This window comes from Cephus cinctus, unplaced genomic scaffold, assembly GCF_000341935.2.
Source record: "Cephus cinctus unplaced genomic scaffold, Ccin1 Ccin1_scaffold0857, whole genome shotgun sequence".
NCBI lineage: Eukaryota > Metazoa > Arthropoda > Insecta > Hymenoptera > Cephidae > Cephus > Cephus cinctus.
Window position 1 is genome coordinate 132,786 of NW_014333443.1, and position 19,551 is coordinate 152,336.

General features: G+C 38.5%; 2 protein-coding genes across 13 annotated transcripts in view; one reads left to right on the forward strand and one right to left on the reverse strand.

Annotated features, from left to right (window-relative positions):
• Positions 1-3,868, forward strand: part of LOC107270900 (profilin) — an 8,902-nt gene extending 5,034 nt beyond the window's left edge. Inside the window, exon 3 of the mRNA XM_015746337.2 lies at positions 513-3,868. The gene's annotated coding sequence lies outside the window, so the exon portion shown is untranslated. The remainder of the gene's footprint in view (positions 1-512) is intronic.
• Positions 3,869-5,712: 1,844 nt separating this feature from the next.
• The window catches only part of LOC107270899, a 92,867-nt gene continuing 79,028 nt past the window's right edge, over positions 5,713-19,551 (reverse strand). For 11 of the 12 annotated variants that reach the window (XM_015746334.2, XM_025088208.1, XM_015746331.2 and 8 more), the window contains 2 exons: positions 12,263-12,322; positions 5,713-8,777 (listed from right to left, as the gene is read on the reverse strand). In XM_015746334.2, the coding sequence (XP_015601820.1) occupies positions 8,692-8,777; positions 12,263-12,322 (146 nt within the window). In that variant the 3' untranslated portion in view covers positions 5,713-8,691. The remainder of the gene's footprint in view (positions 8,778-12,262; positions 12,323-19,551) is intronic. The other variant, XM_015746335.2, reaches the window with a different exon arrangement.

Consider the following 19,551-nt stretch of genomic DNA (forward strand, 5'->3'; position numbering starts at 1 on the left):
GGGGAGGGGGTGGGGGGGGGGGGGGGGGGGGAGAACGAGCTTGCGTCCAGTGCGTGATATATGTTTTTATTATTTATTTTTTTAATGGATTTCTAATACATTTTTTAATTATCAAAATTTAATGTAAACGAGATTACTGTAACATCGTTAAGATTTCCCAGAATGGATACAAGTAGGTCGGATTACTAGATTGACGGGGTCACTTCCTTCATAGGTTTTACTATGATTTATCAAGTGGCAGGATGCGTTATATGTATACTTCATTGTCAAGTGCCACTTTATCACACACTGTGTAACACAAGAATTACTATATTTAAATTACGAACGCTCCTGGGTGATGCATATGGTTATTCGAATCTCATTGTTGCGTCGCGAATATCGTTTAATAGCTTTGCGACAGAATTATACTCGATCTCGGTGGTAGCAGTCGCGGCGGCCATTTTAAGATTTAAGGTTTAAGGCAGTGTTAAGAAAAAGCCGCGAAAATTCGAAATGTTCTCTTTCTGTTTCAGTAACCTCTGGGATCCAACACAAATATCTAATATTAATAATAATGATACGGTCGATTACTTTAAATGACAGTGAGAATGGGACGCGCCATGCCGCACGAGAACTGCGTCGCAAACTGTCGACGCAGCTCTGCCGCGCGACCCGATGACAGTACGAGTAATAAAACCAGGAAGTCGTCGCGACGCGAGTCGCAGCCGCTGCCGCCATCGTCGCCACCATCGTCGTGCGCCCTTGTGAACATCATCGGGCCATTTTGTCAAGCTTCGTAACCGCCGTATTAAATATGTACCGCGAGCCCATCCTCGTCGTGGTGTCGTTTCTCTGTATTATTCGGGAGCGACACGCGTCTCTATTGGGCGATAATGGAGGCCTCTGCTCTTCTTTATTTTATTTTTTACCTTTAACGTCAAAGCTCCCTAGCCTAGAACGAGAACTGAGGGCAATAAAGAAAGGAAAGAAAAAAGATACCCAATCAATAGACACGTACACGCGCGCGCGTAACAAGACCAATTATTAAGAATTGCGAGAAGAAAAATGCATAAGTCGACACAACATCCGTATTCGCAGAGTAGTATGTTTTGTGAATGTGGAATGGATCCAATGAATACTTTGCCAAAAAATGGAAAACGAAAAAGTATCGTTATTTTTTTTCTTAATTTCTTTCTCTTTCTTTCACTTACCACTCTGACTTTTTTGCTATATCTTTGGTGATACACATTTACAGTTAACGGACGCACATCTACATTTATTATACGGTACTCCTGTGTGCGAGGGCGGGAGGGGCGAAGGAGGGGAGTGGATAAGAATTATATCCGTACCGTTATAAAAAAAGTGGTTGTGATACTACTGTATTATTACGTATACCATCCACTTTTTTCTAACGCCGATGGCAGCCCTCCCATACTTTTTGGAAAGGGATTGCTTTTTTTTTTTAAGGTATAGCAAAGTTCAGGGACGTATCGATCGATCGATCTAGAAAATAGGGAGATACTCGCTCTTGATACAGTAAAGAAAAAGAGAAAGATTAAAAAGAAAAACAGTAACATCACTTCCTCATTGAATTCCCTCCTTATAAGCTATACCATTCATTCATTCGCTCATTGTATCGTCTCTTTGTAAAAATACAGCGCCGCATTAAGCGATTTTTGACTTTACCTTTCTTTATCACCAGAATTCTGAAAATGGTATGCTACTCAACAATGACGTCTGTTTCTCGGCACGTATTAAGAAATTGGGGCTAATCTCGTTTGGATAAATCATTCGCTAGGCTTAAATCACTGTACAATGTAGTACATGTGAATACTGTGTTTTTTTTTGGGCATCTCAAAAGTCTCCGGTACATAAACTAGATGGCGCTCCTTGACGTGAGCGCTTTAAAGAAGAAGGAAAAAAACAAAGAGAGAAAAAGCTGAGTATCCGCTTGAAAAATAAAGGAAAATCAAATTGATTATCGTGACGAGGCTCAATCGTATGTACACGCACGACGTACACGAAGATCGTTGACAAAAATGAAATACTGATAATATTTGCAATCATAAACACATGCGTGCGCATGCGCGGTAACTCTTGGTTATATACGTGGACGACGATATCAAATGATTCTCTCATAGGTTGGATTTTCGGCCATGTATTCACGTGATCGGCGATCCTGTTTTATTCGGATGAAATTTCTTTTGTCACTATGTTTATTCGTGTTTATTAAAAGTAGCTACTCTACTGTCTTTATCGATGCTACGTGTAATTAAGGAAAGACCGTACGATGTGTCATAATTGCTGAGATTTTCTCCTTTAAACGAATATAAGAGGAACAAGGAGGCTGGTGTGATCGGATTATTATTGATTTGTGCTTATAGATCGAACGCAGGAGGAATTTTAAGGATTTTTGTAGGTACGAAGGATGGGGAGAGGAACGATAAAAGAAATCCAGAAAGACACAGAATGACACATACACATAAATTCATAAGACCGCGCGCATACACGCACATAGATGCCATTTGTCATATGTTTAGCGTACTATTTTCGAAGCACCTACGAATTTCCCTGATCTGTGGAAGTTATTCACGTTGGGCTCCGACGACTGGTTATTTGTTTTAATTTTTCATTGTATCTTGTTTTCTGGATGCTCTGCCTGTGAGAATTTTTTTAAAGATGTCGAAATAATAAATAAACTATACGAAAGCATTTTAATACCACTGTTCTCGATCCTGCTGCTTGTACTATTCTGTTATATCGGATGCGCCATAATTCACGATGTGTGCACCTTGACTAATTAAAGTCTGCATATGACGAATGGCCCCATCGTGAATAAGATATTTTTTTAATTCATATGAAAAGGGATACGCGAAGAGATTTACATTGGTTTATTCGAATTTGCTTTATCGAAACTACGCTAATTGCCACACGACTACTATACTATTACTGCTACTGCAACTACTGCTACTACTATTACTATTACTACTACTACTATTGCTATTGCTATTGCTATTGCTACTGTCTTAATTAAATATGTGACTGCTTAATGGATTTTCAGCCGAGCAATGTGTCGCCGAGAAAATTAAAATGAAAACAAAAAAAAATGGTTACCAAGGAAACGTAGTGAAATGGAGGAAAAAATTTTAGAGTTTCAAAAGCTCACTCCGGCTAACTAGTTTAATTACTATGCAATGATTTTTATTGATAACGAACGAAGGGGAAAGTAATTGAAGGGAAAAATGATATCGAGAGAAACAGATTAAAATTGAGGTGATAATTTTAATAAAAAAAGAACCTGTCGGGTTTTGGTCAGGATTTATTTTCTTCTATGGTATAAATACATACAGTATTGTCATATGTATACATCCACACGCATGCACACTATTTTTCATCGTAATCGTCATGATTCTCAGAATCTTTCCTTTATCATGACATCGGAAGAGGAGATTATGAGTGGAAAAAGATACAAAATTTTGCTTACGATTTTTTTGTCGTTCAACTCTCTGTCCCTCCGGATGTATTGTCGCGACTGACACCATTGAAAATTAATCCTTTGTCATTGTACGGATAAACATAACATAGCATACCGAGGAAGGGTAGAGAACAGACAAAGAAAAAAGAAGCATGGAAATATGCGAAACAAAATGTAATAACATAGAAACTTAGATCATGCGAGGCCCACTATCCCTTGCGCGTGCGCACAAGGGAATCATTGTCTCCGGAAAGAACGGAAACGACGAAGATGATGAGGACGATTCATGCCGGATATTAGGTGTAGCTTTGTAAAACGATATTTCCTCTTAAGATTTTTTTGCATACATCAAAAGAAAAAAAAAGTGAAAAAAAGTGAGATTGTGTTAAGAGAGTAATAAATTTGTATAAAGTGGTGTGCGATTTTTCATGTGTTTCTCTCTCGTGTAATATGCACATTCGGTATTACGATTCCTGTTACCACTGATTTCTATGGAAACCCAATCCTTCACACACGTGTATAACGCATCCATATTTATTAAATATTTTTGTTATAATTGATTAGGGTGAAATAATCGTGAGGGTACTCTGCCACTTTTTAAATAAATAATTGTTTCAAATACACGTTATGGGAATACGTTATATAATGGAAGCTCGTGGCCTGACTGGAATTTCCTGTGATTCTAATTATGAATTTCTTCGGTTTCGTCGGTTGAATAAGAAACCGCAATGGTTTCTCGGTGGTTTTTATTTCGTGGCAGCGGAATCCCCAGTGTGCAGTACGTGAAAGTTCCGGTTTCCGGATGGTTTTTCGAAGAGGATGCTGAGGTCTGCGAATATCCTTTGATCTCGTTTCTCGATGTACTATGTCCAGGGAAAATTGGAATCGCATTTTGCGTAAGGGTAATAAAAACTTTACTCGTGATCTCTGTATTATCAAACAACAGTACTGCGAATATATATTTATAACTATACAAAAGGCATTTTATAGTGCCGTTTATACACCAACGCTCGAACGTGAACGCCCACTGCGATAAATTAACTGAGATAACGGCAACCGCTAGATCAGTACAAATAGGTAATATTTAAATGAACATTACAGTTTCTAAGGAATCCTTTCACCCTAGTGGAAGATGCCTAAACATAATGCGCAGGATAATATATCAAAGTTCTTGGACATTTTTTGTTGTTTTTTCTTTGGAAAAAAAAAAATAAAAATAAAACAGCGATGCTCACAGAACTGAAAACAATGTTGCTAACCGCCAATATCTCTAGAGTATACCGACGATTTGTATTTGGGAAATTACCATGTGTAAGTACGTACGCGTCCGTTTCCATGTACGACCGTCTACGTATATTTGCCAAAGGAAATGTTGTTCTGTGCGTAAGGAAATAAAATATACATTGGAGTCCTCTCTACGTGAACAGTTACGCGTGCGTGCATTTCTATGTATATCTTTATGTATCATTTTTTTTTAAATCGTTTTAATTAGTAGCATAATTAATTCTAAAAAATATTTCGGGAAACCGGCAATTTAGGCTTTCGATCGTTCTGATTATCGAAAATACTTTATACGTGAGAGTTTGCCAATAATTCTTATTTCTATTTTCTCTTCCCGTTTTTTCAATTGGCTCTTTTTGCTTGGTATGGTTGCAAATCCATTGCGGATCCTACAGCGTAGATGGCAGTACCGTTATTTAGTATACGTGACTCGAATAAAAACCTCGAGAGACAAAGAAATAAAATGGAAAATGAGAAAAAATAATTGTGCGCTCATCCCATTTCGAAAACGTATATCACGCATAGTTTTTAGTCACGTCATATCAAAGCCAAGAGAGCGTGCGGTCAAAACAAAAATTATAATTTTTTTTTTTCTTAATTATTTCGATACTTGATGATACCGATGATACTTGATGATCAATGATATCACGTGTGGAATATATACATATATATATATATATATATATAATATATTTATGTATATTCTCGCGGGTAAAGCTATCCATTTTGTACTAAATCTTTGGCTATCAACATAAAACTACGTAACTGTGATTCGCATGAAAATTTAAAACGCTGTCGAATTTTTTCTCGTTATTTGGAAGCAGACAAAAATCATACACCATACAAAAGAATAAGACGTAGCGAAGAACCTGATTATAAAAAAACAGAAGGAGACGCTTTTCTCAATTGGGATAGAACGCACGGTTCTCAATCGTCAGAATTCTTGACAATTAAATAATAACGAGTTATCATCGATATATCGAAGATCGTAATATATAATCTTACAGCAAGTATTACACCGTGATAGTCTACATAGGCGATGAACGACGAGCACGTGTGATACAGTTATAGTAATATAGTTAGGGTGTCTGTGCCTTCCTCGTGTACGCTACGTCTTGACACGTATTACGTAATCGTAATAGTACAATATAATTCATATTCGCACTGTTTACAAGTGATAATACCGGTATTCGTACTGTGGCGATTTTTACTTTTTTTTTCTCTTTTTTTTTTTGGTATCCATTCAAATTCGTCATGTTTGACCACCCTATAGTTGATACACCGACGGCGTGGCTAATTGTGTGCAGGAGTTAATCGTGAATAGTACGAATACTCGTGAAGTAGCAGATCGATACTCGCCGAGTATTCACAAGTATCAAAGACGTACGTCATTCTCGCAGGTAAGTGAAATCGTTTATCGTAATTCAATACTTATCATTCCCCCCCCCCAAACACTTCTTTTTTATACTTTTTAATCATCATAAGGCAAGTGGTCTCGGTGATTAGCGGCTATGTATAAAGAAAAATCATGAAAGTTCAAATTATAATCTTATCGATATCTCTCTCGTGATTCTCTGAAAGGCTTTGTCTTTTGTTTGATCCTTTTTTTTTTCAATTCAACTTCAAACTCTTGGATCTTATTCGTTCTCCTCATCCATCGCAATTGGTTATCGAGAATATGGTTTTTGGGGTATTTATAATTTTTGGATAAAATTGGAAGGGACTGGATTTCTGGTAATGATTGTGCTAATTAAAATTTCTTTTCGAGCGTAGAAAACACTTTTATCCACAAATTTATCGACTTGTCAAATATTTTCTTTTCCCCCAAAAACGATCTTACCTGTTCGCTTTTCTTATTCACGATCACTCAAACTTTTTGTCTTCACTTTCGAAATCTCTCTTAATTTCTTTCGTGACAAAGCGACGTAGTCGCTCTTACGCGATATTACATCACGTCACTTACTGACAACACGCCGTAGCGTAACAATGCCCGTGTTCCTCGTGCTAAGTGATAACAGTAAAGACGAAAAATGAAATTAAAGAATCATGAGTGCACTTTCTCTAACACGAACGTCCAGTTTCAAAAGGATGAATACGGCTCCGGGTCCGAAGACAAGTAAATCCGACGGCTTTGAAGTATATACTCGGAATCAAATAATATTTGTTTTTTTTTTCATTATCCCAATATTTTTTTCACCTTCGACTGTCAGAATATTAAATTTTTGATTCGGCTTTGTCAAAAAAACACAAATGAAGTAACGGAATAACGCGCTATACACGGCTCTTTACGTTCAATTTATTATAATTTAAAAATTAAATATATATATAATATATATATATATATATATATATATATATAATATCAATAATAATCGCGTTAATATTATAATATATGTATATATATAATTATCATCTATAACTTCATTAATATATTATTAAATCCAATCGTTATCATTAATATTATCATTGTTTTTTTTTTATCAGTTTCCTTTTCTTCTATACCTTTTAATGTTACGTGTATTAATGCTCGTTCACATTTATTCTCATCTCGCCCTCTTGTTATCTTATGAATCCCTTATCTTTAAATTATATCCATTAATAAGTATCGTGTGTTATTCATATTCTCACATACTTAATTCCTCGAACTTTATCTCTTATAAAGTACGCACACACATTTTTTTGCACAAACCGCACGCAGGCACGCACTCTCTCTCTCTCTCTCTCTCTCTCTCTCTCTCTCTCTCTCTCTCTCGTGTCACCGTGAATCGCATTAGCGGTAAGTGTAATGGTGCTCTTCGAATAATAATCCCTTTTTTCTTCAATTGCACATTAGACGGTATCCGATAAAAAGAGAAGGAGCGCGACAAAAGTCCCTTTCGCTTCTTGGGCAGTAAAAGAGTGGAGAACGAACAATGAGAACGGAGAAAAAAGGGCAACAGATAGAAAACGAAACGCCGAAGAAAAGGAAACGTGTTTCCTTGGTCTTCAGTAATTGCGATAATTATTGCATTTAATTAAAAGGCCAGCGTCTTGAATCAGCGACGATGAATACGCACATTCGTTTCCGCATGTGTCGAATTGAAACACGAGATTGCTGACCCCATAATATATATATTTTTAATTATATATATTATATATATATATATATATATATATAGCCATGTTCCTAAGCTCACTTTTCACGACTCTCCAATACGCAAGAACCATCTTGAATCACATTGCAATAAATCTATGGCGGAACGCGGAAGTCCAGTTTAATTCTGTATCTCTGACTCGTTTCCGTCTCTTATCTTTCTTACTAGCTTAAACATTCATTCTCGTAAATAAATTAATTAATAGACTCATTAAGGTGACAAGAGTTCGCCAACGACCGAAGGTCCATTCGCATCCAGTCGTTTCGTTTCATTTTTATTCACATCATTCCTAACCCAGTTTCTTCGTGTCTCCTTCGAGCATTTCCGAAAATACAAAAGACAAAAAGGTACATGATAAGATCGCACAAGAAGATCACTCGACTTGAGGTGTGACCGACACTTACCAAGAACACCGTGGGGCTTCAAACATCGATTATTAATTTTTTTCCTATTTCTCCCAGAAACATTCCCTATCTGGAATATACGTTATACAAATTACATACGAAACATCGTGTTTTTTTTTAACTGTCTCGTTAAAAATCATTTTTCGCTTCTTCTTTTCTCGGTTGACACCCACGATAAAAATATAGAAACGGCTTCTTCTTCTTTACGGCTACTGGCACCTTGCCGGCGGTAACTGCTGAAGTCGAAGCGACCCTTTTTTTTCCTTTTTTCTTAAGATGACAAAACGGCGTACACGCTAGACGATGATCACTGCACTATGCAACAACAGGGATTGCTCGATATCGAAAGGGTCCTGGTAGACAACGGCAGATCCTGGCTCTCCGGTCGTTGGCGGATCGTCACCCTGGCGCACCTGGGCTATTGGTTCTCCAAGGAGTAGTGTCGTGACCTCTTCCAGAAGCTCTTGAAGAATCCCTTCTTCTTCGGGGCGTCGGCAGTCTCGCCTGCAACAGTTAAAGAGAACAGGAACACTCTCAGTTCGGGTCACGATAAGACTGTGCTGTTTGGTCATTTTCATTTTCGCATGACGCGATGTGAATACGGCTTAAGGATATCTGTCTCTCTCTTTCTCTCCTCCTACGCCAGCAGAGCCCAGGGACACGCGAGAGCTGCGCTTCGCTCGTTTCATGTATTTCAACCACGTTTTGAGGCGTGCAGTATATTAAGCACAAGGGACGTCCTGACAATGTGTAAGGTTGGTACGCTGCGACGCATCACAAGTGGCGACACTTCCGCTTGGCACATCCACCGATTATACGAACACTAGAGAATTTAATTTTTACATATTTCCCGTGACTGTATTTTCCGTCTTGTTAAGTTAGTCTTGATTTTGGAAAAGCGAATATACACGTACGTGCTTGGATCGGTGATCGATATCTTATGAAGGCCAGTTCACAATGGGTCTTCTTACGTTTTTAGGCGTTCGACTTCTTTACGAATGGTTAACGACGCTCTTGTCGGTTTTAAATGTAGCGAAACATTTCTTCAACTACATGTCGGATCGAAATTTTTCTTTTCTTTAGTTATAACGTACTGATAAAATACCGAAGGGACATTAATCTCTTGCTGTGTAATTATTATTTTATAATCAAAACACCGAGTACGTCAGTATGCGAGAATCGTGACACGTATTATTTTTGACAATTATTAAAGACCACGAATCTTATCAGGGATTACCCAATCGCTGAATGTCAGTTATTAATGTTCGCTTAAAATTTTCATATAATTCCCAGAGCTTGCAACTTACCGTTTGCGTGGTGCGTGACAAAAATTTATGATCGATGATAAATAATTTAATGAAATTCATGTATCGATTACTGCATACAGGATGGCTGGTACTGGATGTATGGGAATTGACAGAGCGAATGTAAGATATACTGGATCCCCGTGGAAGTCGGAGGATCAAGAAATGATTTTTCTTTGGAGTGGAGAAATCAAAAATAAAACCACGAAGTTGGGAAATCGGGAAGGAAAAACGAAAGTGAGTTCGCAAAGTTGCTGAGTGGGAATCAATACCAATAGTGTACCTATACATCTGTACTGTACGTTCAATTCAGAATCTCGGGTGTGTCCGGATCTTCGGTGCGCAGCATCCCTTCAATTTAACCCAACGTGACGACACTTGTATTCACGATTTCGCCACTATTCTCGTAAATGCGCTCCTAATCCTATTTCTGAACTCCCATTTTCCTATTAATAGGACAAACAAAGTCGTCTTTCTGGAGCTACATGACGTTTACGCGTGCATCATGTGCCTCGTGGGGCGAAATCCAGGTTATTAATTGATTCGTCGCAGTAGAACTGGTGGATAGATTCCAAAGTGCTTACGTATAATAAAGTCGAATGAAAATTCTGACCTGAAAATTCAAGGATTGAATTTGACATATCCGAAAATGTCCGGTTTGCATTTGTCCCTCAGTTTTTGATAAATAACGGTGAAAGCGGCGTCGAAATGACATTTAACCTTGTAGAATGAGTCATTAGCTTCATTCGGAAAAAAAAATATTTTTCAACATTCCTACTATAGACGATTTTTTTAGTTCCTTTAATCCCAGTGGAACATCAGGGCCTATTCCTGTGAGAAGTATCCCACCAATTATTTAGTATCTATTTTGAAAGGCATTTATGTTCTTCACTGTATGACACGTAGAACCGATTTACAACGTTAATTGACTCTCTGGACCAAATAATTTTTAACATTTCGCGTGTGCAATTACTGTAACAGATTATGTTATTTCGACGTTTTTTTTTTTTGCTGCGATATATTAAACCTAACTAAAATATTATATCAATTCACAAGAAATATCACTTAAATTCACTAGACATGTCTATATGGGTTCATAGCAGTTAAAGGGTGAACAGATAATCATTATGTCGATTTAATAAGTGCAATAGTACCGCGTGAAGTTGGCTCTATGATAAAAAATCAAAGGAGCAGACTTATCCGATTAAATGGATAATTAATCTGCGTATGTTTCTGTGAACGCACGTGTTCATATAAAAACAGTAATAAGACGTAGACTCTTAATGGGAGAAGGAATGACGTTATTTTATAAAGAACTAATTTTTACAAACGTTACCAGCCTCGTTGCTGGACAAATTTTCAAAATCTTCAAATACACAGCTGTATCCTATTTCCTTTGACTTTCCGTACTTCTGCTGCTTTACTTGAGCCGTAGTACCGTTGGAAAATTGGCCAGCAACCAAATACCGGAAACTTCTATTAATACAGTCGACGTGCAAATATCGACTGCCGGGAGGGTTCGAAAATTGAAATTCTTGGAAAATAGTTGGATTTCTTTTTACTAATTATGGAAATTCTTCACCGTGATGTTACTATTAAATGCCCATGGAGGATTGACGAAAGGAAAAAAAAAATTCGGACAATCAGCCGTTCAGTTATCGTACATACGTGAATATCTTTACGCTCGTATGCCTACATGATAGATCGATCGATTGTAGCTCGTAAGTTAACTGAATAGTTATACTGGCGCTATTGTATTTTTTAAGAGGAATAAAAATCACTTGGGTCGCATTACTGAGAATCGAACGACAAATTCGAATTCCTGTAGCGTGAAGTAGGAGTCGCGTGCGTTTAGCCTTAAAAAATAAGCCATCCGCTCGGTAAGAGGTCCTGCCAAAAATAGCCTGCTCATATTAATAGTCGAGGAATCCGCCTCTAACAGACATAGAGAGAGTGTTGCTCTTCGGTAGGGTAACTCCAACACCGACAGATTACAGGCAGTGGAAGTGCAGAGTGGAAAAGATATTTTCGAGCAGGAACGTAACCTAAGTTTACACGAGGACGTTAGTCCTGTGCTCGGTAGACGATTTACATGTTAGCCATACTGCAGGGGTTTGCTTGAGCCTAAGCCGAAAATTTATAGAATGTCAAAAGTTGGTAGGAATATTTTTTTAACTGCGAGACCTACCACGCCCTGTGCTAAACACCCTGGATATTCTCGAGGATCCTTTATGAAAGGTCCTACGTGTACTATCTCCGCGGTCAAAATGGTCGTCATGGCAACGAGTTCGATCGGATTCGAATTCCCCGTGTTCATGCGTATATCCCATAAATATTATTTCAAGCATTGCCTAATTTTAATTAAAATTTAAAACAAGGGACAGGTATACTATATGTTTATTTGATTAGCGTGTTTCGGTAGCGGTATGATTTTTTGAAAATTTTCCAACGACCTCTTTGGTTTATTTCTGTAGTGGAGATACTCTCTTACGACAATATTTCGGCTATTTCTTATTTCCCGTTGACGTAAGGCTGCTGAGAGTTTACGTAAAAATAGGCACTGTGCCCCTAAGGGAGTGCTTAGGCGCGGTGCGAAATTCGATTCCCTTTAATTTTTATTCCCGGAGAAGTTGCGCGGTCGATTCGTTTTTACTGAAAGAAAATCAAATGTTAACAGAAACTTACCAGAGTAGGGGCCTGATGGTAAAACTGTATCTTTGCCTTTACCCTCCTTGCTACCACTTCCTATAACAGAAAACGATAAATGTCCATAGAGTACCAGCTGCTTGTAATTCTACAAGCACTAAACAATTGTCTGGCTATAAAAGGTGCACTAACATCATAGTTTCTAAAAAGGCGATTGCTTTGTACATCGAAAGTAAGGCAGAGAAGAAATATCTGGACACTGATCTATCCAAATTAAAAAGTTAGTGCCGATGCTAATGGGACGTTTTTTTTTCTCAAAATTATACATTTATGATCCCTTTTGTTCCCCTATCTACGTGATCGACGTAATCAGTGAAAATAATCATCCTGCATTGCATACAATCAACCACAGGATGACTGGTAAAACCCATTTTCAATTTGATAAGAATTCAAATTTTTCAAATAAAATCACTGTTAAGGTGATGCGCTAATGTATACATGATACATGTTACATCATGTATACATGTATACATCATACAAAAGAGAACCGGTATGTCCCGTAGAACAAGGATTTTGATAGTGTTCTGTAAAACTGGAAATATTTCTATAGAAACACTTAATCGAAATCCTTGTGTTATATTTATTTATAGATATAGGAAGTAAAAAAAGTGATCAGGACAGCATCATAGTCCACGCACGATAATATTGGAATGCTTTCAGCTGATTAGATATAAATTATCTCGTATCCTGCTGGGCTCAAAAAGGACATTATCTAAGAGACATAATATAATAGAAACAAAAAAGACACATGCATGTCCATTCACTGAGAATTGAAACATTCAAGAGCTTCTGATTATTCCGCTTATACAATTTTCTCAAGTTATATCCAAGTTTTCAAACGGTCCTTTAACCATATTTATTCATCCTTCAAAGTTTAAGGTAGTACGTCACAGTTTGGCTAAATAAATGTCAAATAAATATCTATATATGATTTGTTTAAATCCCCAAAGAAATGTAAAAATAAATTATATATAATATTTGTACAATTTATTTAACCCTTAACCGGTTATCTGGGCTCTCGATGACCCCAACGTAAAGCATGATGAACTCTACTGAAATGTGACCGTTGAGGTTTAATACTAGCAAATAATAATTATTCTAATAAAAAAAATCATAATGTTTTCCAACATTTGTTATACGGACGACGATTGACTAGTACTAATTGTTAGTTTCACCGTGTATAAATACGTTTGCAAGGCTAGTGGTTGAACCTAACCTTGGAAGAGCACGTGGTTACTAGCAGTTACTAGCATCGAGTGTATAATTTTGCTAAATAGAAATTGTTACAAGTGAAAAAAAAGTATAAGCTACGCACTGGCAGACGTTTCGTGAAAAAATTACCTGCAGAACAAATTAAAGGGGTATAATTTTGCAAATTTTTTCACGCAATATTGCTTCGCCACATTTTTCCCCAGCATCCACGGTTCGACAAAGAGCATCCCAGTGGAAAAGACATGGACGCCCCATGACTACTATCAAACAATGATTTCTCCATTATTGTACGGTATGAAGTTTTCCGCGAGCATACTTCAATGCATGGGTAAACTTAGTAATTTTTACGGAAATCAAAGACGCTCGATCAAATACAGCCATTTTTCGCCCATCGCCTCAATTTTACCTAACTTTAATAAATAATATCTCAAACTACAGACGCAGTACGTTCAGCTCTTTCGATTACGAAGAAAAAGCTGTAGAGGTCCATTTAGAGCATAATTCTTCCGTTACATCTTAAGCACTTCTTATATTTCCTATATTACGGAAACCAAAGCCATTAGTCAATCGGCAAATTCCGAATGAGCTGTCAATATGTACATTAACTTGTGGTACGGGACATATATGTGTACAATGATACATGTAGTATATACAAAAGTCATTAATTCCACTAACCAATAACAGGAGATGCGAACTTCTTAAGGAAAAGTCAAGTGTCAGATATCGTGAATGGCTAACAACGAACTGTTACATAGACTCTATTATTGGCTGTTATAACGAATGGCTATCGGGTAAAAGGTATTTCTTTGATAAAAAAAAAAAAAAAAAATCTTGCAATTCTAGCATTCAAGATATTCCGCTGAAGTTGCACCTGCACCGGCTCAATCGGAGCGATCGTTTAAAGGCACTGTCGGCGGTAGAAATTGGATCGCGTGATGAACTGACATTATGTTTGGTAACATCATTGAGGAGAGTGACGCTACCATGATCTAGGATAATAGGAATCGATTTCCGGCCTATAGTGCGATTCATTCAGTAGCATTCGACCAAACGAATGTGAGAATTTTCGTTGAAATATCTCGCCTAGGTAGGCTGAACTGTTCCATTTTGGAATTATTCCAAGGGTTCCCTTTATTTCGCTGCATATCGCTGGCAAATTTCGCGGAAATGAATGGCTGGTCAAAATGAAGACAGGGTCGATAGTCACTTGAATAAAAAATAAAAAGGAGACAAAAAAGCGAAAAGACCGGTCTACCCATTTCCCTACATATCCTCATAAGGCATCCCGCATACATAGACTAACATCTCCATAACTGTCTCTCTCTCTCTCTCTCTATATATATATATATATATTTACCGTGTCATGCGTGAAGCATACACACATGCTTTATAGTCTTGGCCATTTAATGGGAGAGATCTTGTCTAGTCATTCGCACGGCAAATGCAGCCAACGAACCTTTTCTGGCTGTTAGTACGAGGCATAACGTTTCTTTAAGATTCCCAATTTTCTGGGCCAAGGACCAATTGCCAGTCGGCCATTTTGCTCGCGAGAGAAAGGACTCTGCTTGGCGGACGGTTCGCCAGTCAAAAATGGAACGACAAGAGAAAATAAATAAATAACAATTTCGTGTCTCAAGTTTCTCCGTACTTTGAGCAGCATCCTGGTACGTATCTCATTAACGATCGATCGGCTAATTGAATTTTAATTTTCTATCTCCCACCTTGCGTTGCGATAATTTTGAAAAATTTGCCCAAAGTTCGTTGCGCCGCTGAGAGAGTGAGAGTGGTCGAGGTTACGAAAGAGGGCAATGCCGCGCGGGTACATGTGCTCCGGCGTCGGCTGCTGGGGGTGGTTACTCTCCCTCTGAATAAATCAATAAGTTCCCAGACCGAGCGACACACACCCTTAGTCAGGGCCGTGCCTTCTTCGAAGGGTACCTGGATCGATTCGCTTTGAAAGTGTCCTGGAGTCTGGGCTTCCTGAATTTCGTTCTTTCCCAGCAGTTAATTGGCATTACTTCTACGGCGTTAAAAGTTTTCCGATCACGATTGGATTCACGAAATTTTTGTTTATCCAATCTTTTAACAATTTTCTGTACAAGTAATTACCGAAATTTCTCGTTCCCGATTTTCTATTAGTTTCGGAATATTTTTCGAAATACTTTTCGGTACCGGCTCATAGTCGAATAAACATTAATGTTTTTTCTCCTGCTTCACCTGAGACACACTCGAGACACTTTCTTTACACAGTGTTTATAGCTTTTTCACGTGTCTTTCATTTTATTATTTATACCGTCATCGGAAAATGCCCGATCGTTTAACTCGGACGTGCTACTTAATTGCACGAAGGGTGGTACCGATAAGAGGGTATTTTTCAATGAAAGAAGTTCAATGGGTCGAGTTGGAGGGTTAGTTACTCTTTTTCACCCTTTATGAATGTTTCCCACAAGTGCCTATAGAAAACCTTCAATCCTCGACCCTTAAGCAAATCATATGCTGCTAATCGCTGTATAAATATATACATATACAGCGATAGACGACAACAGAGTCTAAGAAAAGAACATCTATACGACCGATTTTGATCTCTCTCGAAGATTTTCAATGAATTAAACAATATATCCGTTTCGTAAAACGTTCCCGGAGTCCTTTGAAAATCGGCAAAAGGATGCACGCTCGCAGCTGTTGCGCCGATGCGTGGGACACTATAAAGTCTCATCTATTTATAGTACAGACTCCTCGTAGCTTCGGGCCTTGGGGGGTATGGTATACTGGCCTCGTCACAAGTGCATATTCGTCTACGGCTGTAAGTACGTACCCTCGTGTACTTATGTCACGTACACGTATGCTCTAACGCAAGCGTAACGTCAATGGACATTTTCTACTCGGCAAGTTTTATAGTAGCTTGATTCACGCGTCCCAGAGGTTGAGCCGCCATACAAGTCATCTCTCAACTGTTACACATCCGGTGACTGATTTTCGGCGTTTCGTTCATTTTATAATCGGGAAAAAATAAATAAAAAGAAAAAACATTGAAAATTTGAAGAGCCAACACGATTTGTCGCAAGGTTATTTCATATGAAGATTATTCATTGTACCTAATTTTAAGCGGTCGCGTTTGCCAAGCAATAGCCCGCGGGGCAAGTGATACTGCGAAAGGATATCTAACACAGAAACAGTTGACGTTCGGATAGCTAAAAGAATAATTCGAAAGCCGCCGTGAGGCATCATCACGTTTATCAGCGACGACCAAACACCGACTCCAACGCTTCCAGGGTGTCACGTTTCACGGAAATCTCGCCTGACTCGTAAAGTTTCAAATATCGCGTGCATTCTCGAAATTTTCATCGCGCGCTCGAGTCGGGCATTCGTCTGAAGGCGCGCATTATCAAGCAATATCTCTACGATCCAGATAGATAGACAGTTAGACGGCCAGATAATAGGATGTTCGGGATGTAAAAAAATTTAGTAACAAAACATTTGTTCCATACAGGAAAGATAAAAATGATCAGTCGACAACGATGATAAGGATCGTTCGATGCTCGTACGTTAATACAACTAGAATCGTACTGTTATAAGCGAGTGAAACAGATACGATGGAAAAATAAAAGAATTTATGAAAACATTTTTTATAGGTGCAGTTAAAATTTAAATCTTTTAAAAAGACAAATATTGACAGAGACGTAATCGGATTTGGCTATCAGTGGCATACTTATCATTACAGATAAAGGACCTATACTTCCCAAATTGTAGATATACGGATAACAATCATAGTATATCATGATAGCGAATTAATAGATATTACAGCATTTAATGACAACGAGAAGTTCCCAGAAGGTCGAACTATCGTATGAAGCGAGTAGAGCTAGAGGGGGAATTTGTCCAGGTTATCTCATGATTCCCTAGCGACGGTAATGGTCCAACTCTTGTCCGTCAACCCAGAGTGAAAAGGAGATGAGAATATAAGTACTAAGGTAGTAGCAAGAGCGATAAACAGTTGGAAATATTACTGAGGAGTAGCACGGACAAGAACCCTCAAGAGTACGGTAGTCTAGTAGCAAGGAATCCACTGGAGTCTAACAAGCAAAGTGCACTTCTGGTGAAAATAAGGTAGGCTGACTCGTGGCCAAAGATGCTGACTACTTTTACCCTGTAGATATACGGTGCTCTCCGTTCCTAGAGAACTTCTCCATCTGGTACGTCCTCATTAGAGCAGCGGACGAGCGTCTTTTTATCGTTCTGTCGCCGGTATCGGATTTCAAGCAAAGGAAAAGAAAGAGGGCCGAGCAAAGAGAAATGCAGAAGTAGTGAACCATGATAACCTTGAAAACGAAACGCGATAACGGGAGATTCCAGTTCAAATGACTTTTCATCCTCCGTTCTATTTAACACGAACGACCGATGTTGACTGAATCATCGAGTCCGTTTAGGAAATTATCTGTTGATTAATTTTTGCATATGTCTTTTATTTTGTCAGCTCTGCACAAATCTTTTTTTTTCTTAACGAGGATTGTATTTCTTCGTTTTGCCGTTGATATGCGTGTGTTCCATGTCTCTTTGGCATTGGACCAGTGCAGCCAGCGCGGCGCCATCGCAGACCAACCATGGTCGAAGAAATGGGGAGATGCGCCCTTATGCAGGCACTTTTGTATGGTAAGGAAACGAGCGAGGAAACATAAGAGAAAAAAGTTTCTAGTATCATTGGTCACGTGCGTCGTCGCATCACAGAATTCAGCAGTCAATGGTCATAGTGACTGATATACCTGTATATTGTGTTTGATGCATTGTCGACAGGTGGACATTTGAGCGCAAATAATTGTGGAAAGTCAATGCCAGACCGTCCGCGATACGTTGGAGTTTATTGACGTTTTTGAAGTATGGATAGTCTGAGAGCGAAATAAAAAAAATGAAAGTCCATTTAACGAACAGGCCCGTTTAATAAAGCGATCGAACGTGTCGTGATGAGTTTGTTGGGGGACGTATAGGGTAGCATCTGTGTGACTGGCCGCGAATGGGCTTCGCCCATTCTCATCTACATTCGGAGAATCAACCCTTTTGTACATATTTTTATTTTTCACTAAAGAGCCCAGGAGAGTATATCGCTGGGGTGGCTACCAGACATATACTGGTCGGTGTGCCAGAGCAGACGGGAGTAACGATTGCAACCCCTCTGATTCCACCCTCGCGAACGGTCGCGGCCCTGACTTGCGCCCTTCAACCCTCATCCACCTCACGAGCGGACGTCCACCCCCATCGGGACTTACTGAACGTACCGAAAACATCGGGCACTGGGTAATAGGCTAGTTTAAAATCCTTAGCACTTGGCCAGAGATGTACCAAATTTATGGCAATCAAATTTTTAGTGTTTCCGGACTGAATTGCTATACTGGAATTTTCTGAAAAAGCTTTTCAAAATTGATCGGTCGTGGTCGTTACTCATAGACGGTGCAATTGTTCGGCAAAGATTTTTTGTGTATTCACATACGTACGCTATCATTCTATAAATAAATCATCGATAAGAAACTGCCTCGGGTTGCTACTATAGGACTTTTGTGCGGCTTCGTTCGGTAACAAGTAATTGGTAATGTTTAAGGATTTCACGTAAATAAAAATTCCATGGGAAAATTTTAACCTAAAAGTGTTCGGTCATAATTTATAAACTGTGGGATGGTTTTACGATGTTTCGAGTGTGACAGGAGAAACCGCGTGCTCCGCGAAATACGAAGGTGGCTCCTTTGTTCGTAGTAAGGCCGCCATTTTACATTTTTCTCGAGGATTTTCAATATTTATTTTCTTTATTATACTGCTTCGTCAACTGGCGCAATAGACAGCCAAGTCGGCACCGGTCACTGATACACGTTGCAAATTCTGGTGATTTATTTTATACGAAAGTAATTTTTAAGATTTGTTTGCAAAGTTGTATAAAAAATATATCACTTATTATAAGTCTGATTAAATTCTAGTTGTTTATCGATTTTCAGCATTGATCGTGATGCGATTATGATAAAAATAAAGAACCGTTCGCAGCGTGTAACCGCATCTAATCCTTGTCTCTCCTC